At 41.9% G+C, this 22,505-nt stretch overlaps 1 protein-coding gene and 1 long non-coding RNA gene across 7 annotated transcripts; one reads left to right on the top strand and one right to left on the bottom strand.

Annotated features, from left to right (window-relative positions):
- Window positions 1–339: 339 nt before the first annotated feature.
- LOC130455488 (uncharacterized) lies at window positions 340–8,277 on the top strand. The gene is made up of 2 exons (XR_008913487.1): window positions 340–471; window positions 8,068–8,277. It is a non-coding gene; the product is annotated as an uncharacterized LOC130455488 (long non-coding RNA).
- On the bottom strand, window positions 469–21,847 carry LOC130455487 (zinc finger protein 436-like). Of its 6 annotated transcripts, XM_056805123.1 has the most exons (10): window positions 21,710–21,826; window positions 21,070–21,154; window positions 14,691–15,190; window positions 12,566–12,716; window positions 11,849–11,943; window positions 11,572–11,698; window positions 11,121–11,213; window positions 6,719–6,973; window positions 3,353–3,506; window positions 469–1,442 (listed from the first exon to the last, which is right to left on the bottom strand). In XM_056805123.1, the coding sequence occupies exons 3-9, from the start codon at window positions 15,054–15,056 to the stop codon at window positions 3,355–3,357; spliced, it is 1,239 nt and encodes a 412-aa protein (XP_056661101.1). In that variant the 5' UTR covers window positions 15,057–15,190; window positions 21,070–21,154; window positions 21,710–21,826; the 3' UTR covers window positions 469–1,442; window positions 3,353–3,354. The 6 variants fall into 6 exon arrangements, with proteins under 6 accessions (XP_056661101.1, XP_056661103.1, XP_056661102.1 ...); XM_056805125.1 differs by lacking the exons at window positions 21,070–21,154; window positions 21,710–21,826 and adding an exon at window positions 15,303–15,948; XM_056805124.1 differs by lacking the exons at window positions 21,070–21,154; window positions 21,710–21,826 and having other exon boundaries at window positions 14,691–15,948.
- Window positions 21,848–22,505: the final 658 nt, after the last annotated feature.

Genomic DNA, 22,505 nt, shown 5'->3' with positions numbered 1-22,505 from the left:
ATATGTAGTTACAAGATTACAATACATATTACAAAGAAGAACATATACCACAAGTAAATGAAATTTCCCAACATGGCTAGGTACCCCATTGTGACTACTGTTTGATTAACCACCCTTGTTTTCAAAAACCTCTAGCTACAGTAAAGGTGATTTTAAGTCTATGCCTTTGAGAACTCCCCTGTCCCCCCACCCCCACCCCCACCCCCACCCCCACCCCCACCCCACCCCCACCCCCACACAAACACACCTCCCCCTCCCCCCACCCTCCCACCCACCTCTATGGCCCACCCCACCCCCACAGAAGAGAAGAAAGTTCTTATTGTTGCAGTTACTGGGTAGAGTTGCTTTAACTGGAGTGGGGCTTCCAAGATGGCTACTGCCTGCTCCCACACTGATTTTTCAACTGTATGTAGGTCCAAACTTCCTTGACTCTACCACTGTCTTCTGATCCCCAAATTTTCCCCAAAACAGGTAAGAAACCTAGCTGGGATCACCAATTGTAATAATAATGGAGACTTGAGACAACCCTTATACTGGTGTTATTGATAGCTAGGCTTGATGATAGCCAGGCCTAGCAGGGTTGTTGTCTCCTTGACCAGAGGGTTACAAGGGTATGTCCCTGTGGTGGAAGTTCAGTACAGGGATGGACAGGATCTAGTGTTCAGATAAAACATCTCAAGGGTCATAATTTGACATTTGGCTTGGACTTAGCGAAAGGCCAGGCACCCTTTGATGTTTTTCTGATACTAGCCTGTCAGGCTGTCAACAATGGCGGACAACCCTGGGACCTTTTGCTTTGACCAGAGTCTCTTAGGGCTGACACCCTAGAGCACTCCATTTCCTCTATCTCTGAGATATCCAATGACTTATCTGACTGTGTATTAGATAGAACAAACAGGAGTTTATTTCTAAGACAAGTTAGGGAAGGGTGTAGGAGAGAGGTTATTAGGATGCCCTATGATATTCCCTTCAGACTGATCTTGAGTCCTCAGCTGTGGCCATCAGCCAGGATCAGTCCTACCAGAAATTCTTCTCTTCCTAACCTAAAAGATAATATGCCTAAGCACCTAAGTAAACAGTTGATAGAGACAGAAAATCTTCTAGTCAGAGACACAGACTATTTATATATATATATATATATGTGCATATATGTGCATATATATATATAAATCCTGTTGGGGTCAATCTCCAAAGTCTTGTCTGATCTCTGACTTTATATCAGAGTCACAGTAATCATTTTGGGACACTTCGGGCTATTAGATGGTACTGATTTCATATCAGAGCTCAGGATCCACCTTCCACTCTCTTCCAGGGTACAAGAGAATCTTCCCTTGTGTCAGTTGAAAACTCTCCCAGCATCCCTCTGTGTGAATTCTGTTTTTCTGTCTCTCCATCATCTATCTTCCTGTTTGTTCTATCTCTGCTCTTCATTTCCATCATTCCTACAGTAGGGAAGAAAAAGGGAAAAAATTTGTATCCAAAAATGTCATAAAACAATTGTCAAAAATTGTTTCTACATGTAACTGAAAAAATATATTTTTTTAATTAAGAACTTACTATGTACCAGGTGCTAAACTAAATGCTGGGGAAAGAAAAAAAAAGGTAAAAGTTTCTGTCCTTGTAAACTAGTGGCTCTATATGCTTTCTGGAATTAATTTATATAATATCAGTTATAGAAAATCACATAAAAAGGATATTACCATCTCTAATGAATCACTTCTCTTAAGATATCCTCCATGACAATGGCAATCACCTTTCATAAATATACATATTTTATGCCTTACTTTACAAAAGTATTCAGAACTATTATACAAATTTATCATCGTGCCCACATTTATCAAGGAATTTTCTATAAAGCTAATAATTAAATCTATTAGTCTGGCCATTAAAATAAAAATTTTTAAATGAGCAACAGAAAGGAGATAGAACCTAACTACTGAAAGCTATTATTGGTATCGAGAAGACCTGGGTTCAAACTCAGAGGACAGTCAAGTAAAAATATCTACTTCTAAAAGAGAAAAGAAAAATAATAAGATGGTCCCAAGCTTAAAAAGAACTTTTGGAAGAGCATTAAAAAGGCCTCAAAAACCAAATCAAAGAGATTGAGGGAAATTTAGGGAAAAAATAAGCAATGCAAGAAAATCAAGGAAATTATGAAAGACCACCCAAATATAAAAAAAGATTCTGAAACTCACAGAAGATAATTCATTCAGAACTAAATTGGAAAAGAGGTAACTAATGACTTCCTAAGATAATAAGAAATAAAGCAAAATCAAAGAATGAAATAATAGAAGAGAATATGAAACATATTATCACAAAAAAACAACTGGCCTGGAAAACAGATCAAGTTGAGACAATATAATAGTGAGACTTCCAGAAAGTTATGATCAAAAAAAAGAATATTGACACCATCCTCCAAGAAACCATACAGGAAAACTGCCTAGAAATTCTTGAACCAGAGGGAACTTTTAAAAAATCTACTAATCAACACCTCATAGAGATCCAAAAATGAAAATTCATAGTAACATCATTGGTAAGTTCCATAGTACACAGGTGGAGAAAATACCACAGGTAATTACTATCAAAAACTACAATTTAAATACTGTGGAGATACAGCCAGAATAACACAAGACCTAGGAGCCTCAACTTTAAAAAAACACAGAACATGGAACATAATATTTTGAAGAGCAAAAGATCTGGGTTTACAACCAATAATATACCTAGCAAGACTGAGCATAATTATACAAAGTTTTTTTGTTTGTTTTTTTTTAAATGGACATTTAATGAACTGAAGCAGTTTCAACTAATCTTGGGGGAACACGTAGAATTTTGAAAACTTGTTCTATAAAAAATATACAACAGTAATTATGAAAGACCAAACATAAGCAACCTAAAAGGTCAAATTCTTTAATTTTTATATTGGAAGATATCATATAACCCTTAAGAATGACATCATTACCGGAGTCTTGGATGGGATGTACTATGTAGGTATGAAGAAAAGTAAGCTAAAATAAGAGATCTGTGATTTCATTTATGTACAATCTGCTTTTTCCTTGTATATGGAAATGCTTGTTTTATTTAGTTTTATAAAAACTTAGAAGATAAAAAAATCAAAGAGAAATAAAAATTGAAGGGACCTGGGAGGCTCAACTCTGCCCGGCCCCCTCCTGGAAAGATTATCCAATTGCGGGAAAGGACGCCTCTTTCAAAGTTCCATGTGGAATCGTCACCCGCTTGATTCTACTGTTCAAATATCTCATATGAAGAGGCACATAAAGAGTTAATACATATGACGAAAAATTGGGGGGCTGGGATGTGGTGCGGCGGGCAGCAGGCGGCGCTTGAAGCTTACCCTCACAGAACGGAATGACGAATGACGTCCTCCTGAGTCGGCGGCGGCGCCAAGCTCTCTCGAGGAAGAGCGCATGCGCGGGACGGTGCCATTTTTTTTTTCCTTCCGGTCAACTTTTTTTGACGGCCGACGGAGTTTCTTTCTACTGCTCTCGCTGTACCGGCGTAGTCACAGACCGGATAAAGAGGAAAATAGGATGGAGGGAAAATACATATAATAAATCTGGGGGGAAATTTTTATAGCAAATTCACTGAAAACGGCCTCGTCTTTCACGTACACAAGGAACTAAGTCAACGGTCTAAGAACACAGATCATTCCGCTTGCCAGGCTCCGCCCCTTCCGGGTCCCAGCGGCTTCTTCCGCTTGCCGCGAAGTGATAGCTCGGGAAAGCAAGTACGGGTCTTGAGTTTACCGCAAATTGTTTTTCCCGTTTAATAAAGCAAAAGAGCTTCCGGGCCAATATTTTACATATAATAGGGGATTTTTTTTTAAGCTTTTGGAAACGGAAAAAAATAGAAGGGAAGCGATCGCTTTTGACCGCCTCACGATCCGAGATCCGATCTCTTACGGCTGCTTTGAAAGTACCGGAAGTGACGTTAGATAGAATGCGCCGCCTAGAGTTGGGAGGTCCTTGGTTAATATATGACCTTATTCACTTCTTAGCTGTGTGACCCTAACCCTGTGGCCTGCTCTTTATAGCTCTTCGGCCTTATATAACCTTCTTTCTTTATTCATTTGTTTTGCCTTTTCTTCCTCAAGAGGACTAATATGGAAAAATGGTTTATGTGATCATATGTAAAAGCTATATCAGATAACCTCCTGTCTCAGTGAAAGGACAGGTGAGGGAGAGAGAATTGGGGCTCAAAATTTTTTTTAAATGTCAAAAATTTGTTTTTACATGTAATTGGGGAAAAATAAAATCCTATTTATATATTTTTTTAAAAAAACAAAGTGTAGGCAGAAAGGGGATTTTTGTAATCATAAAAAAATATTCTATCTAAACCCCAAAGCAAGCTTCATTTGAATGAGGATATACTAAATACTATACTTTTCCAATAAATGCGGGAGTAATGTAAGGATGTCCTTTCTCCCCTCTATTTTTTATATGATTCTGGTCATGCTAATAACTGCAGTAAGATGAGAAAAATAATAATAAAGTATTTTTAACTAATAGATATATCTTCTACCATGTGTCAGGCATTGTATAAGTATTTAACAAATATTATCTCATTTGACCCTCACAACAACCCTGGCAGCCTTCTTTCATGCCATAAAGAATAAGATTTGTATTGCATGAAAACTCTTGAATAACCCATATCAGACTGTTTACCACCAAAAGAGGGGAGGAAAGGAAGGGGAGGGAGGGAGAGAATTTAGGTTGCGAAATGTCAGAAAATAATTGTTAAAAATTGTCTTCCACATGTAACTTTTCCCTTATGTTCAAGATATAATTGAAGGTTCTTCCATGGTGCTGGAAAAAAAAAAGCCTATCGTGATATGTTATGGACTTTATTCAACCACCAATTCATATATTTAGTGTGTTCCTTTACTTTTCAATATTCTATTGTATGAAACATTTGTGGTTTTTTCTTTAGAATTGGTTTGATATTACATATAATATTCTCTTCAGTATGAATTCCTTGATGATCCACAAAGGTTTCTCTTACCTGTGGAAACTATACCATATTTTTGAGTCATATAACTTAATACCAGTAAGGTCTCTATTGTTGAATGGCAAGGCTAAGATTAAAAAACTCTTTCATAACCATTGCATTTATATTTCCTCTTGATAGAGGTTCTCTATCAAGGAAAGCCTGAGGACCCAACTAAAGGGTATAAACATACTACATTTATATGATTTTCATTACGAATTATCTAGAATAGAAAAAGCATGACTTAACAAATGTAGGCTTTCCCAAAATAACATTTATTTCTCCCTGGTACTCAACAAGTTTGTTTTTTTTTTAATTCCCTCCCCCCCCCCCCCTCTTTCAACTCCTTACTTTTCCTCATTATGAATTAAATGATCAACAAGAGTTCTAGTTCCTTTAAAAGTTGTACCACACTATTTTCATTCCTAGCATTTCTCTATAATGTGAATTCTCCAATAGTCAATTAGATTTTTCTTACAATGAAAGTTGTCCCATAACCCATATAACATCTTATCACTATAAATTCCCTGGAGTTGAATGTTAGACCCAAGACAAAAAGTTCTTTACTCATTAACTTCTTCCAATTCCTCCTTGGTATGAGTTAACTGATGCCGAGAATAGCCCGACTTCCACATAAAGGCTTCCCCACACACCATGCATGTATATGGTTTTTTCCTGCTATGAGTCCTATGATGTATCAAAACATAGGACTTACGAACAAAAGCTTTCCCACACTGATTACAGGTGTAGGGTTTCTCACCAGTGTGGATTCTCCCATGTTCAATCAGGTTTCTATTCCTTGTAAAAGTTTTCCCACACACTTCACATTCATGTTTTTCCTTCTCCCCAGTGTGAGTTTTTTGGTGAACAACAAGGTTTCTATTCCTTGTAAAAGTTTCCCCACAATCTTTACACTCATATACCTTGGCCCCACTGTGAATTCTCTGATGAGAAACTAGACTCCTGTTTGTGGTAAAAGTTTTGCCACAATCCTTACATTCATGGAGTTTGCCCTTCATGTGAACTCTCTGATGAGAAACCAGGGATCTGCTCCTTGAAAATGATTTGTCACACTCATTACAACTATAGGGTCTCTCCCCAGTGTGAATTCTCTCATGATCAATAAGATTTCCTTTTCTTGTAAAAGTTTTCCCACACTGTTGGCATTCATAATTATTTGGCCTCACTTGGGTATTCGCATCTGGATTAAAGACTGATGCGTTCCTCAAAGCTTTCTTGTACTTATTAGGTTCAGACACCTGTGTATTAGTGTGGGTCCCCTGATGAACAAGGGAATCAGAAATCTCATTAAGGCCAGCCCCATAATCCTGACAATCTTGAGGCCTCACTTGGATATTCGCATCTGGATTAAAGACTGATGCGTTCCTCAAAGCTTTCTTGTACTTATTAGGTTCAGACACCTGTGTATTAGTGTGGGTCCCCTGATGAACAAGGGAATCAGAAATCTCATTAAGGCCAGCCCCATAATCCTGACAATCTTGAGGGGGCTGTTCATTCTCTGGCAAACAATTTTGTTGAATAAGCCCTGACACTGGCATAGGGCTGGCAGCTCCCCCCTCCTCATCACATTTAACAACACTTTCCTCACTCTGTTTGAAGTCTGTGTCACAGTCATATTTATAGACTTCCTCTTGGTTAGGAATGTTTTCATCAACACTAAGGCTTGAGCTCATATGACTCCTCAAATTCTCACCTGTCTCCTCTGTGGTAGTTTTTGCATCCTTGACTACCATGTACTTAGAATTTCTTTCTTCTACCTTCTCTCTTTCCTGAGTGGGGTTTCCCCACTGCTTCTCCCACCTAGCCGTCTGTTCACAAGGTACGCTAAATTCAGGCTGATCAGAAACATTACTCTGGACACCTCCCAATGGTGGTGCTGGTGATTCTTCTGGAATTTCCTGCTTCACAGTCACCTTCACCTTCTCTTTCTCAAGTCTGGCTTTGCCACCTGTCACAAAAAATAAATTCAAGAAAAGATATTTGTACTCTGTGTTAGGGAATGAAAAAATTACAAGAAATTCTAAAATATAGTAGGAGCACATGGCTTTCATATGTCTAGAAATAAAAGCCTTTAGAGGCCAAAAGAGCATAAATTACCATGAACAAAATGCTGGGAAAAAGAATCATTCAATAAAAACTTCTGGGAAAAACTGGATACTAATTTAGCAAAAACTAGAGTTTCATTCACATATCCTACCATAAATCACATTTAAATTCCAAATGGCTCAATAAATAGATGGATAGATAAATCATAGATGGATGGATAGAAACAAAGAGAGATAAAATGAGATATTCTATACATATGTACCAATATGTATACATAATTTAGAAGGGAATGATAAATTTATCACATGTATGGATATATGAAAAATTCACATATATTTCAATAGAAGAAACAAAATGGCTCAACTTAATCTTTTTTTAAAATAGTTTTGCACTATAAAAAGTTGTCTCAAAAATAAAAAGTATAGAAATCTGCAGCAAATACCATAACACAACACATATTTATAAGAGTAAACTACATTATTCAAAGAGCATGGAACAGGTATCATAAAACAGGAACTTTTAAAAGTATTATAAAAGGAATAAGGACAAATTGTTTATACACTTGGCTTCATTTAAGTCTCAGCTAAAAACCCATCTCCAATAGGAAGCCTTTCCCAACCCTTCTAAATTCTAGTGCCTTCCTTGGGTCAACTATCCCATTATTTATTTATCCTATCTTATCTGTTTATCCTGTATATAGCTTGTTTGTGTATACTTGTTGATTTGTTCTCTCACCAATTAGACTGTGATCCCCTTGAGAATAGAGTCTGTCTTTTGCCTCTTTTTGTATCCCCAGTATTTAATATGGTACTTGGCATGTCATAGGCATTTAATGAGTGTTTATTGATTGTGATCCAGTAAGGCACCAGATTTTTTTTTTTTGCTACCAGATTCAATAGCACTCCTGATGATTCAAGTGATATATGTGTGTGTGTGTGTGTGTGTGTGTATAATATATGTATATATATATATATATATTTTTTTTTTTTTTTAAAGTCAGAACTCAAAGGGCATTACACTGAAGAGAAAGAAGATCTGGGCTCTAATCCTGTCTGACACCTACTAGTGTGTTTTTTGGGAAACCTGCTGATTATGAAAGATGATCTATTTGAATTTTATCTTCTAATTTTGTCTTTATTCACCTAAATTTCCTTTATCTACTACACTTTGGTGTTTTCTTACTTCTAAAGCGTTTCAGAAATCATAGTGCTTGCTAAATACTCTTGTTTTCTTTTTTGTTCATTTTGTCTTATTGATGCCTTTTATTTCCCCCAAAAAATCTATAACATTGACTATGTCTGATAGTATATATAGCATATATTCTAATCTCCCATTTCTCAAAAAAAAAAGAAAAAGTTAGGTTTTTCAACAGTTCTATAGAGTCAAGTATTGTTATTGTAATTATAAAGTATTTAGTTATGTTTCTTCCCTTTTATATTGCTACAGTCATTGTGTATGTTGTTTTCTTGGTTTTTGTAGCAGTTGATATAAAATTTCTCTAAATTCTTTTTTTTTAACCCTTATGTTCCAGCTTAGAATTAATACTGTGTATTGATTCTGAGACAGAAGAACAGTAAGGGCTAGGCAATTGGGGGTTAAGTGACTTGCCCAGGGTCACACAGCTAGGAACTGTCTGAGGCTAGAATTGAACCTAGGACCTCCCATCCCTATGCCTGGCTCTAAATCCACTGGATCACCTAGCTGCGCCCTCTAAATTCTTCACATATGCTCATATATGTCATTTCTTTTGGCTCAACAATATTCTATTACTTTCATGTACCACAGTTTGGCCATTTGCTAAACAACCTCATCTGATATTTTAAAATATCTATTTCAGAAATGTCCCATCATTTATTCTAAATTCTCTATTCTTTTCTTTGACTTAATTTTCTTTCTTGAGAAAGCTCTAATCTTCTAGGTTCATAGAGCATATATTTAGAGCATTAAGGGACCTTAGTGGTCACTCAGTCCAACCTACTCATTTTATTTTATTTCTTTTTTAAACTTTTTCCTTTCATCTTATACTGTATATTGGTACCAAGGCAGACTAGCAGTAAGGACTAGGCAAAAGGAGTTAAGTGACTTGCCCAGGGTCATAGAGCTAGGAAGTGTCTGAGACCAAATTTGAACCTAGATCCTCCTGTCTCTAAGCCTGGCTCTCAATCCACCCAGCTGCTCCCCTACTCATTTTCTAGATGAGGAAACTGAGGTCTAAGGAGGCAAAATAACCTGACCAGCACCACACAACTAGTAGGTGTTTGAGGTGGGGCTCAAACCCAGGTCTTTTTTTTTTTAAGTTTAATTTAATTTTTTCTACCAACAAAGGTCTATTTGCTCTCCTCTTTCACATCCTCTTGTGATAAATATGACTCATCAGGCAAAATAAACTCTCACACTGATCATGTCCAAAAAAATATATGTGTCATTCGGTGCCCTATGTCTATCACCTCTCTGTTGGAAAGTGGGCAGCGTGACTCATCACTGGTCCTTTGTGTTTTTTGCTCATTGTTTTGATCAGAATTCTTTGGTTTTTCCCAATTGTTTTTCTGTACATAATTGTTGCTGTTTCTTCCCATCTCTAAATCCTCTAAAGCCATCCCCTTTGTTGTGGTACAATACAACAGTGTTCCATCTCATTTATATATCCTCTTAGTTTCCAGTTCTTTTCTACCATGAAAAGAGCAACTATAAATATTTTTATATACCTGGGCTCTTTTTCCTCTTTCTTTGATCTCTTAGGGTATAGGCCTAATTGAGGGTATTGTTGGCTCAAATGTTATATATACTTTAGTAGTTTGAGGGCCACAATTCCAAACTGTTTTCCAGAATGGTCAAATCAATTCACAACTCTATCGGTTTTGCATTAATATGCCTCAAACTGGGGCCAGCTGGGTAGCTCAGTGGATTAAGAGCCAGTCTTAGAGATGGAAGGTCCTGGATTCAAATCTGGCCTCAGATACTTCCTAGCTGTGTGACCCTGGACAAGTCTCTTAACCCCCATTGCCTAGCCCTTACCACTCTTCTGCCTTGGAGCCAATACACAGTATTGGACCAATACACCAATATATAGCAGAAATTAAGGGTTTAAGAAAAAAAAAAACATGCCCCAAACTATCCCTTTAAATAATGCAATCTAATCAAATCATGCCCTCCCTTTCCAGCTGATCTCTCTTCTCTGGGTGATACTTTCTCTTTTTTGGTTTTCCTTCTACATTTGTGATTTTCTTGCCCAGGCTACGATCCATGGCACACACTCTAAATGTGGGGTACCAAGACTGTCCTAGGCCCAACTCCCCTTCCTCACCTAGTAACCTCATCTACTCTCAGGAATTCAATGATCATTTCAATTCAGATAACTCCCAAATCTGTAGACTCGGGTCTAGTCTGTCTCTTGAGTTCTAGTGCCACATCAGAAATAGTCTATCAGACACTGAGGGGCACATATCCATCCCGTAGGGATCTTCGATTCCACTATCTAAAATAGTACCCTTTTCTGAACTTCCTTAAAGCTGCCTTCCATCCACCCCGATTCCTCCTCAGACCTCACTCCACATAGCTGATTAATTGCCAAATACATATTGTTTAAGTCCCCACAATATCTTTCGCCTCCATCTCTCCCTACATTTATCAAGCTGCCACTCCAGTTCACACCCTTGCCAGCTTTCATGAGGGCCATGACAAGGGCCTCCCATTTGGCCTCCTTCCCTCAAGTATCTCCTCTCTAATACAGTCTCCAAAGGCAAACAAATTAATTTTCATAAAGAGTGGGTCTGACTACAGCATCCCTGCCCTGACCCCCACTGGGTAAACTCCAAGGCTGGCTCTCTGTTTCCGGGATCAAATAGAAAGTGTTTTGACATTTAAAACTCTTCAGGATGGGGAACCTTCCTCACAGGGACCCTCTGGCACAGCCGGGGGGCTCCCTACTCCTGTACTGGCTGGCCCCCCTCCCGGAAGGCTGGATGTGAACCCCTGTGTCAGCCATGCTTTTCCAGTACACTGAACGCCTCCTGGAAAGGGGGAAAACCTGGAGAGCTTTCCTCACTCACCTACACGAGGGATCCTGTGTCCTCTGAACAGACTTCCCTGTAGATCCCCAGACTGCTCCAGCTTAGAAATCACGCGAGGCTTGGGACACGGCACTGTTCAGGAAGAGAAAAGGGAGGTGAGCCGGAGCGGGCCATCCCTCTGCTTTATCCCACAGCCCATCTCATCCCTGTGGTGCCCTGGAAGGCTTGGGAGACTCCGGAAGAAGGCCCAGAGGGAGGTAAAGGGGACCCAGGGATGGGGGAAAGGGGGAGGTCTCTTTCACCAAAGCTCAGGGCAGACCTGGATTTGAATCTAGCCTTGAATACTTCCTACCTGGGAAAGTCCCTGAACCCTGATTGCCCAGCCTTTGCTGCTCTTCTGTCTTAGAATTCGTACTAAGGCAGAAGGTAAGGGCTTAAAAAAACCCCTGATTTCTTAGTGTTTAGGCAGGAGAGAAGGTAAGAGCCTTACCCAGAGAAGCAACGTTCCCATAATTCTCCAGCATCACGTCCTTGTACAGGGCCCTCTGGGTGGGGGCCAGACCTGCCCATTCCTCCTTCCGGAAGTACACAGCCACATCCTCAAACATCACCAGTTCCTGAAACAATAGTATCTGATGGGCCCAGGCCTGACTGACCACTCGGTCCCCGTACAAAGAGCACGAAGAATAGGTGATATCTGTCCATCTGAGAACCCCCACAAAGGGGACAGACGGAGGCCCAGGGAGAAGGAGGAGAATGGGGCTCACCTTCGGCCAGCTCACCCTGGGCACAGCCTCCTTGGCGGGCTCGGCCTCGCTTCCCTCACTTCCGTCCTGGGCTGGAGCCTGAGGAGGAGGAAGAACTGGAGAAGAAAAGGGTTGTGAGCGAGACACAATCTGCAGCTTCCTCTCCGCCCCCCACCCACCCCCTCCCAAGGAAGACACAGAAAGATCCCCAAACAAACCTGGCCTTGGGAATGGGCACAAGGGCCTTAGAGGCCTGGGTGGGGCAGCGGGTGGCCGGGAGGACAAGCCTGGGCCACCCGGTCAAGGGCAGAGCCAAGGCTCCAACCCAGACTCAGGTTTTAAAAATACTTTGGATTCGACTAAGTTCATGGGATTTAGAATTGGGAGAGACTGTAGAGACCCATGAGTAGAAACTGATTTTAAACTAAGAGCCAGAAAGTTTAAGAATCTTTCCTGAGGTCACACAGGGCATAAGTCCCAGAGGCAGGATTAGAACCCAGGCTTTGTGATAGAAATCCCCTTCCACTGCGGCAGTAATGAGGGATCACTTGTACCCAGGGGGCTTCAGGGGGAATGCTAGGGAAAAGGTAGCAGAGAGGGCAGCCTCTGCAGGAAGGCCCCCCGAGGGGCAGGAAGGAGGACACCAGGTCCAGAGACCGGCCCTGTAACCAGAAGAGACAATGAGAAGGGAGGCGGCTCCCCAGAGGAGGGCCAGAGCCCAGGCAGGACGACGAGTACCACTCGGGGGCTCCTGGAGGCCTGACGCGGCCTCGGTGTCACCGGCAGCCTCTGGGCCGGATCCAGATTGGGGAACAGAAGGCAATTCCTGTTGTGAGGCCAGAGGCGCCGTCCCCATCCACAGCACGGCCTGTTCGTGGGTCTGGGTGACCTGGAGACAGAGACAAAGCTGGGCCTGTCAGGGAATCTTTGTGGGAACCGAGGCTGGCGTCTGGGAGAAGTAACTACCAGCCGGACACAGCCGGGAAAAGGGGGCCCCTCCTGCCCACAGTGGCCCCCATGCCTGCCCTAGGCCTTCTCCAAAGTCTCTGGCTTTAAACTGTCCTCCTGGGCTCCACGATTGTCTCTGCAGAGGACCCCCACATGGACAGATCCAGACTCGCTTTCTCCCTAAAGCCTCGGTCCCCGGGACCAAAGGTCAGTGTGCCAGAACTCAGATCCACTTCCTCCAGACTTCCCCACTGCCCAAAGGAGCACTGTGCCTCCCATCAGTCCCATTCCTACCCTTGGCATTATTCTCTCCAGATCCAGCCAGCTGCCAAACCCCGCTGTTTTTCCTGCAGCCCCTAACCCCCCTCCTCCACACAGGTCTCGGGCACCTCTGCTGCCCCGGCTCCCTCCCCGCACAGCAGCGGCCAAGGCATTCTCCTTAAGCAGAGGCCTAGGTCACTCCTTGACCCCAGGGACTTCCTATGTCACACAAGCATAAAACAGAAATTCTGCTCAGTTATTTGTTTAACCCTCACCTTCCTACTTAGAATCAATACTGCATTTGGATACAAGGCTGAAAAGAGTGGTCAGGGCTAGGCAACGGGAGTTAAGTGACTTGCTCAGGGTCACACAGCTGGGAAGTGTCTGAGGCCAGATTTGAACCCAGAACCTCCCACTTCCCTATCCCCAAAGTCACCCAGCTGCCCTTCATGACCCGAACTCAAGTTGGCATTTGAGCCCCGTTACCCCTTCTACTTGTTCCTGCAGGCTGTGATCCAGTCAAACAGGTGGGCTGCGGGCTCCTCCACCTCCCATCTTTATGCCCCTGCTGTCTGCCGTTCCTGGAATACCGCCCGGCTCCCCCCCATCCCCTCCCGCACCAAGCCGGTCCCTAGTATTGGCTCCAAGAAGGAAGGAAAGAGTTAAAAAAAAAAAGGCGGCTTTACCTCGTATCCCTATCCCAGTGCCCAGCACACAATAAACACTAAGAGAGTGCCGAGAGCTGCTGACAGAGAAACGGGGATTTCTTGGTTTTGCTCCCCAAGCGGGAGAGCCAGAAAAGCAAATGCGAGAAACTCACAACGGCAAACTTCCCTCCTGCTCTCCACACAATGCTCGTCTAATTGCTGCCTCCGGCTTGGAGAGTGAATTCACTGACTAAGCCGTGCAGCAAAAAAGCGGCGGCACTAGAGAAGAGCTCGGGTATGTCCTGTGGGGCAGCGGGACCTGAGGCGGTGTGGCCTCCGGGCTCCTTCCCGGGACTTACCAACCCTGGGAGCTGGGGCGGCGTCCAGGCGGAACGAGGGAGGACGGCCCGGGGTCCTCTGGGGACCCCCTCGCTCTGAAAGACTGGACAGCGCTTTCTCTGAGGCTCATGAATGCTGAAAGGAGCCTTAGAACTGCCGTCCCTTCATTTACAGATGAGGAAACTGAGCTTTGGCATCAGTAAACGGAGACGGAGACGGAAAGAATCTGGTTTCCGAATAACAATAATGATGACTCCAGGGCAAATCGCCTGGATTGTGGGCCTCAGTTTTCTCATCTGTAAAACGGGTACCCATAGGACCTGCCTCACCAGAATGTTGTGAGAGTAGAAAATAGAATCTGTGTGGCGCTTTATAAATGGTAAAATACTAGCCACCCGTCAGCTACTAGTGGTGTGGATCCTAAGTTGGAAGGTAAGGAAGGGCTAAAAACATTTTTTCCGAATGTTCTTTCCACCAGGCTAGACAGGTGGTCTCATTACTCGGGCTCCTTGGGACTGGGAGTGAGCCGGGAAGTAACTCCACTAAGACTGATTACTCTACGTGGAGGAAACAAGGAAATGTTCTCCCCGCACTCCCAGGTCCTAAAAGCTGCTGGCCCAAGGTGCTGTGTCCCTCCCTCTTCCCCGGGGCCCCAGGACCATTCTCACCTTCTTCTCCCATCCATCCAGGTGGCTCTCTATATCCTTCACAAGAGCCACAACCTCTTCTCCACTCACGGGATGATGTAACTGGACCCAGGTCCGGATGTCTCCAGGCAGGATGGTCAGTAGCTGCTCCAGGACCAGACGCTGCAGGATCTCTTCCTTGGTGCAGACATCGGGTCTCAGCCAGCACTGGCAGAGCTCCTGAAGTCTGATCAGGGCTTCGGTGGGTCCGGCGGTCTCTGTGTAGCGCAGCTGCCTGAACTGCTGGCGGGAGAGTTCCTGCTCAGGGCTGATGTTCTTCTGCTGGGCAGACTTCTGTCCCTCCTGATTTTCTTCTTTCTTCACCTTCTGAAGCTTTTTCGAATCCATGGTCCTCGGTTCGGTCCAAATATCCTTTCTCTGGGTTGTCAGCACCAAGTAGTTAGGCTTGAGGCTCCTGCCCTAAAGCTTCAATTTCTCCTCCAGCCAGAGTGGTGGGTTGTCTACTGGCACATCAGAAAACACTGTGAATACAAGAAAAGGAACATATTGGAAAGCTCAGATCCGTCATCACTACGCTCGCCCTTTCTGTCCACCTCTCTCCCCACCCCCACTAGCATTCTCTTCCATACTAACTTGGTTCTGAAAGCAAAGCTCCAGGAGAAAGACGACCCTTATTAAAACACACTCCCTTCCATCACCTCCCTGGGAGAGGAATGGAGACATGCGAAGGAAGGTCATGTGTGAAATGAAAAGAGCCAGTTTTCACTGGCTCAGAAGAATAAAGAGAGTAACATGCAGATGCTGGAAAATCACAGCAAAGGGCTTTAAAACCTAAACTGACTAGTTTCTTTAAGTTTTATCCGAGAGGCAATGGAGAGCCAGTAGTGTTTGCCGAGCAAGGGAGTGACATGATCAAATCTGCACTGGGAGAAAATCACTTTTCCAGCTGTATTGAGGAGTGAAGAAAAAATTAAGCAGGAGGATGAATTAGAAAATTACAAGAGCCTAGAAGGGGTAGCTAGGTGACTCAGTGGATTGAGAGCTAGTCTTGGAGACAGGAGGTCCTAGGTTCAAATCTGGCCTCAGACACTTCCTAGCTATATAACCCTGGGCAAGTCACTTAGTGCCCCCATTGCCTAGCCCTTACTGCTAGTCTGCCTGGGAACCAATACACAGTATTGATTCTAAGACAGAAGGTAAGGGTTTTTGAAACAAAAACAAAAATAAGAGCCTAGAAAAGAAGTGAAGTCCTGAATTAAAACAGTAGCTGTGGAAGATGCTAGAGATATTATGGAGGTTGAAACAGACCATACAGAGTGAATGAGAATGGGAAGTTAAAAATAAAGCCACAGTTATAAACTTAGGAACCTAAAAGAATTGGTGGTGCTTTTTTACAAAATAGCAAGTTTTAGAAGAGGAATGGGTTTAGCAAAAAAGATAGTTTGGGTACTGAACATGTTAAGTTTAAGGCATCTCTAGCACATCATTTGAAATGTCCATTACTAAGCATAATAACCCCAGTCACTGGATTACAGATCCACTATATGACATTAAAAAAAAAAAAACAACCTGATGAGAAAATAGAATGTATTTTGGCAGAGACTGGGTTTAGACCAACATTGAAAACTGTATGCTAAGACAAACCTTAAACTGATATATACCTAGATATAAAAGGAGATATCATAAACACATTAGATCAGCAAGGGAAAAACTACCTTTCAAGATCTATGGATAAGGAAAGAGTTAATGAATAAACAAGTGATAGAGAGGACTGCACAAAATAAAATGGACCAGTTGGATTGTATGAAATTTTAAAAATTATACATAGTCAAATCCAAAACAGTTAAGATTAGAAGGAAAGCAATTAACTTGCAGGAAAGACTTTGTAGCAAATTTCTCTGATAAACACATTTCTAAGATATATAAGGAACTAATTCAAATTTGTAAGAATAAGATGAAAAAAGCAGTTCTCAAAGGGAAAAAAAACTCAAGCTATAAACAACCATATGAAAAACTGCTCCAAATCATCAATAATCAGAAAAATTCAAATTTAAAAAAATTCTGAGCAGCCAAGTAGCACACTGGAAGAGCTCCAGGACTAGAATTGGGAGGTCCTGGTTCAAATCTGACTTCAGACCCTGCCTAGCTCTGTGACTCTGGGAAAGTTACTTACCCCCAATTGCCCAGCCTTTACCACTCTTCTGCCTTAGGACCAATAAATACTTAGTATCAATTCTAAGACAGAAGGTAAGTATTAAAAAAATAAAAAACTCCGAGGTTCTACCTCAGATCCATTTCATTGTCAATATTAACATAAAAATTCATGATGACAAATGTTGGAGGGGCTTACAGAAAAATAGGTTTACTAGTGTATTATTGGTGGATCCAGATAATGTATATATTGAATTGGGAATTATGGCCCCAAAGTTACTAACCTGTGCATGTCCTTTTCTCCCAGTAACACCATGATGCTATCAGACCCCCAAAAGAGATCAAGGAAAGAGAAAAGTTGTATACATACAAAATATTTATAGCAGCTCTTTTTACAGTGGTAAAGAACTAGAAACTATAGCAATGCTCATCACCTGGACAATGGCTGAACAAATTATGGTATATGAATATAATAAAATACTGTTGGACTATAAGAAATAGAGACAAGTGTCAGGGAAGATTTATGTGAAATGGTACAAAATGAAGTGATCTGAGCACCAGGAGAAAAAATCATACTCTATATATATACTCTATATTCATACTCTCTCTATATATATATATGTATATATAGAGAGAGACATATATATATAACATATATATTAAAAAACATATAACATCAATGTGGTAAGAAAAAGCTGAATTCAGAAAGACTTGAAAATTGATTAGTGCAGTGGTTAATCCTGATTCCAGAGGGCTGGTGGTGAAGAATGCTGCCTACCTACCTCATAACAGAAAGATGATGATGGAGTAATATGTATAAGGAGTAAACATATTTTTGTATATGACCAATGAAGGGATTTGTTTTACTTGACTATACTAATATGATAAAAGGATTTTTGTATGTCTTTTTTTCTTCCAGAAGAAGCAGGAGAAAAGGAAGGCAAAAAAATGCTTAATGATTAAAATATATATTACCTTGGTATCTTTATTTTATAAACATGTATTTATATTACATATACATGTATACACAAATTATATATTTTATACATTTATATATTATTTATCTTGACATGTAAATTAAATATATAACCTTATTTTCTATATATAAAATATATATAGAAAATAAAGATATTTTACATATAAAGAGAATTATATATATATAAAATAAAGATACTAAGGTAATCTGTCTTGGTAGACCTACCATTCAGAGTTATAAATTACTATGAGCCAATGGATTTTCTTATGTGCCTTTCTGCTAGATTTCTGTAAATGTTTATCTACTCTCCCCCAAGGATACTGTCTAACTTGGTGAGAGACTATAACTCATATTTACAAGTAGATTTTTATATTGCCATTATTTCTACTTTTACTTTCTGTTGAGTAAGTGTTATGACTGCCCTCTTGTTTAGCAAATATTTCATATTGACGAGTCAATGGTGTTATTGTGATTGATTTTGTAGGAGCCCACAAGCTATAGTTATAGCAGCTGTATTCATGGCAACTAAACACTAGAAACAAAAGGGACAGCTACCAGGGAATGGCTAAATTATGTTATATAAATGGATTGGAATATTATTGTGCCCTAAGAAATAATTAAATGTACAGTTTCAGAGTAAATTGAGAAAATCTCTATGAAATGATGCAGAATGAAATGAGTAGAACTATGAAAACAATGACAACAAAGATAAAAACTCTGAAAAACCTCACAACTCTGATCAATGCAGATAAACAAAGAGTCCAGATAACTAGAAAAAAAAGCATACCTACTCATATCCAGTCAGAGAGGTAATGAACTTAAAATGCAATATGAGACAGACATTTTTTGATATGGGCATTTATTTTGCTAGATTATGTTGAATTGTTATAAGAACTTTATTTTTCAGATTTTTTTTTAAACCTTCCATCTTGGAATCAATACTATGTATTGGTTCCAAGGCAGAAGAGTGGTAAGGGCTAGGCAATGGGGGTCAAGGGACTTGCCCAGGGTCACACAGCTGGGAAATGTCTGAGGCCAGATTTGAACCTAGGACCTCCCATCTCTAGGCCTGGCTCTCAATCCACTGAGCCACCCAGATGCCCCCATTTTTCAGATTTTTAAATTGCTCACTGAGGAGGAAGTGGAAGAAGAAGATATTAAGGGGGCAGCTGGGTAGCTCAATGGATTGAGAGCCAGACCTAGAGACGGGAGGTCCTAGGTTCAAATCTGGCCTCAGACACTTCCCAGCTGTGTGACCCTGGGCAAGTCACTTGACCCCCGTTGCCTAGCCCTTACCACTCTTCTGCCTTGGAGCCAATACACAGTATTGACTCCAAGATGGAAGGTATGGGTTTAAAAAAAAAAAGGAGATATTAAATGCTTGCAAAAATAAACTAATAAATATGGAATGTACAATGAGTCATTTGCATAAAGATGATAATTAAATCCATAGAAACTGATAAGATTACTGAGTTTATCCTAACATGTTATCCCCATCAACAGAAAGTGAGGTCTTTCTGAATAGTTTTTCCTTTGTATCCCCAAACATGTTACCTGGCACTGAACCTAAAACATTTTTGATTTGTGTTCAATTGTGCTTTGAATATAGCTGAAAAGTCTTCTATAATGAACTTGGAGTTGAAATTCCTGAAAAACATTTTTTTAACCTTTATGTTCTGTCTTAGAATCAATAGTATCAGTTCCAAAGCATGGTAAAGGTTAAGCAACTGGGGTTAAGTGATTTGCCCAGGGTCACATGGTTAGGAAGTTTCTAAGGCCATATTTAAACTCAAGATTTCCCATCTCCAGGCCTGGCTCTCTATCTACTGAGCCACTTAGTTGCCCTGCACCACTACCACCCCACCCCCACCCCCCAACCTTCCAGAATTCTTTTTGATTTCTCAAATTCTACCTTGCTCTCTCAACCAGTCATTCTCAAATTTTGGTCCCAGGAATCCTTTACACCCTTAATCTGAGGTTCCCTGCAAAGAGGAATGTTTATGAATTACATCTATCAATATCTGAGATATAACTTTTTTAAAAACCCTTACCTTCTGTCCTAAAATCAATACTAAGTATTGATTCCAAGGCAGAAGAGTGGTAGGGGCTAGACAATGGGAATCAAGTGGCTTGCCCAGAGTCACACAGCAAGGAAGTCTCTGAGGTCACATTTGAATCCTGGACCATTCATCTCCAGAAGTGGCTTTCTATCCACAGAGCTACCTAGTTGCTTTCTGAGGATCAGAAACCAAAATACCTTATTTTTTATTACAATGTATTGATATTACATATTATAAAATGTTTTGTTCTCAATGAAGAGAGGTAGAGAAAGCATATTTTTGCTGATTAAAATTTTTAAATTTAATTTAAAAATTAAAAAAAGAAAATCATTTTTACTTTAGGGCCCCCTAAAAGGGTGCTATTTTAAGATCATAAGTTAGAGAATCACTAGTCTAGTCTTTCCCCAATTGGGAACTTCTTCCTGTGACTCTCTTTGCCTAGTCAATTATATCCAAGAAAGGAAAGAAAGGAGCAGGGGGACCAGGAAAGAGAAGGGAAGGATGGGAGAGTAGAGAGGGAATGAGGAAACTCAGTCAATAAGCATTTATTAAACACCTAGTATATGGCAGGCACTATACTAAATTCTGGGGATAGAAAGACAAGAGAAGGTTCCTAATTAAAAGAGAAAAATATGTATAATCTAAAACATAGGATAAATGGGAAATAGTTAATAGAATATGAAAGGGTTGAGAAAGGCTTATTGCAGAAGATAGTATTTTAATAAGGACCTAAAGGAAACCAGGGAAGTCAACAGGCAGAAATGAGGAGGGAGAACATTCCAGGCTTGGGGCAGCAAGAGAAAATGCCAAGAAATGTAGAGACTAATGTCATAGAACTAAAGAGTTCATGGTAGGGGGTATGGTTTAAGAAGAGTGGAAAGGAACCTAAGTAGCTCAGTGGATTGAGAGAAATGGAGATGGGAGGTCCTGGGTTCAAATTTGACCTGGGACACTTCCTAGCTGTATAACCCTGTAACACTTAACCCTCATTGTCTAGCCCTTATCACTTTTCTACCTTGGAACCAATATTGATTCCAAGGCAGAAGGTAAGGGTTTAAAAAAAAGTGGAAAAGAGCCTCTTCCTAGGTATGTGACCCTGGGCAAGAGTAGAAAGGAAGAAACTGCATTACGAGGTGCTTTGAATGCCAAGGAAAGCATTCTGTACTTGGCTCCTGCAGGTGACATGATTGAACCAGAATTTTAGGAAAATTACCTTGGTGACTCCGTGGAGGCTAGACGGGTGCCGTGATTGGAGATGCCTCCCCAGCAGTCTGCTGGAACAATCCAGAGTTGTGGCACTGTAGGAGGAGAGACGTTGCTAGGGTGAAATCAACAGGCCTTAGCAACAGCTTGGCTACAGTGGTGAGGGACCAAGAGGAGTTAGGGATGACAGGCTGATGATTTTTTCTAGGTTGTGAGCCTGTAAGCCTGTGAACCTGGGAGATTGGAGTTGCCCTCTGCAAAAACAGGGGTATTTTGGGGTGGGGAGTGAGCAGGGGGGGAGGAGAAGGGAGTTATGTTGTAGATGGGCAGAGTTTAAGCTGTCTATGGGGTGCCAGAGAGAAAATGAGAAGCAGCCACCCCCACCTCTGCCCCCATCCGCCTCATCCTTCACCCGTGGCCCCTTGAACCCCATCCCACCCCATCCCACCCCATCCCACCCCAGTCCACCCCATCCCACCCCATCCCACCCCATCCCACCCCATCCCACCCCTACCGCTGCCCCAGCCGCTGCCCCAGCCGCGCAGCCCGATCCGGGAAGGAAGGAAAAGCTGCCTCCTTTCCCGGACTCCCCAAACCCCGAACGCTCTCCTCTGCCCATGGCCCGGAGCCCCCAAGCCCTCTTCACTCACCCAGGGCCCCCCCGGGAAGCTCCGGGGGGTGGAGGGAGTCGCGGGCTGCCGGTGCACAGCCAGCACCTAGCTCCGCGATCCTCCCGCTCTGAGTGCTGGAAAGCTCTGGCTCTTCAGCAGCCTCGTTCGGGAGAGAAGCTGGGAGGCGGGGCGGGGGGAGGAGGATGCTGCGGTGGAGGCGGGGGAAGGAGCTGGGACTGGAGAAAGGGAAAAGGGGCGGAGGGGAGCTGGAGAGCATCCCAGGACCCTGCGGATCCTAGGTAGGGACTTAGGAGCAATGCTCGCGATCTGAGAATGGTGCGTATTGATTGATCGGCGGTTTATTGATTGGTTGGTTGAAATTTAGAATGCATAAAGACGGTAACAGGAAATAAACGCAGACAGGTAAATTGCAGCCGAAACGATAAAAGTTTTAAGAGTCTCGGGCAGCCAAGTGGCTCAGCGGATTGACAGCCACGCCTAGAGACTGTCGGTTCTGGGTCCAAATGTGACTGGAGGTAATTCCTGGCTGCGAGAACCCCAGCAAAACAATCCCCATTGCCTAGCCCTTCCAGTTCTCTGCCTTAGAGCTGAAACACAGTATTGATTCTGAAGCAAGACAAGGGTTTAAAAAATGTATAGTGGAAAGGAGACACTTCCTAGCTGTGGGACCCCAGGCAAATCACTTAATACACACACAGACACACACATATCCCATTGCCTATCCCTTACCATTCTTATTGATGCTGGGCTGAAAGATCAGGATTTTTTTTTTAAGTGTAAATATAGATGGCACAGAGGATAGAGAGCCAGGGTG

This window comes from Monodelphis domestica, chromosome 7 (assembly GCF_027887165.1).
Source record: "Monodelphis domestica isolate mMonDom1 chromosome 7, mMonDom1.pri, whole genome shotgun sequence".
In the NCBI taxonomy this organism is placed as follows: Eukaryota; Metazoa; Chordata; class Mammalia; order Didelphimorphia; family Didelphidae; genus Monodelphis; species Monodelphis domestica.
The sequence above is the reverse complement of the archived record's forward strand: the minus strand, read 5'-3'. Positions and strand labels throughout refer to the sequence as shown.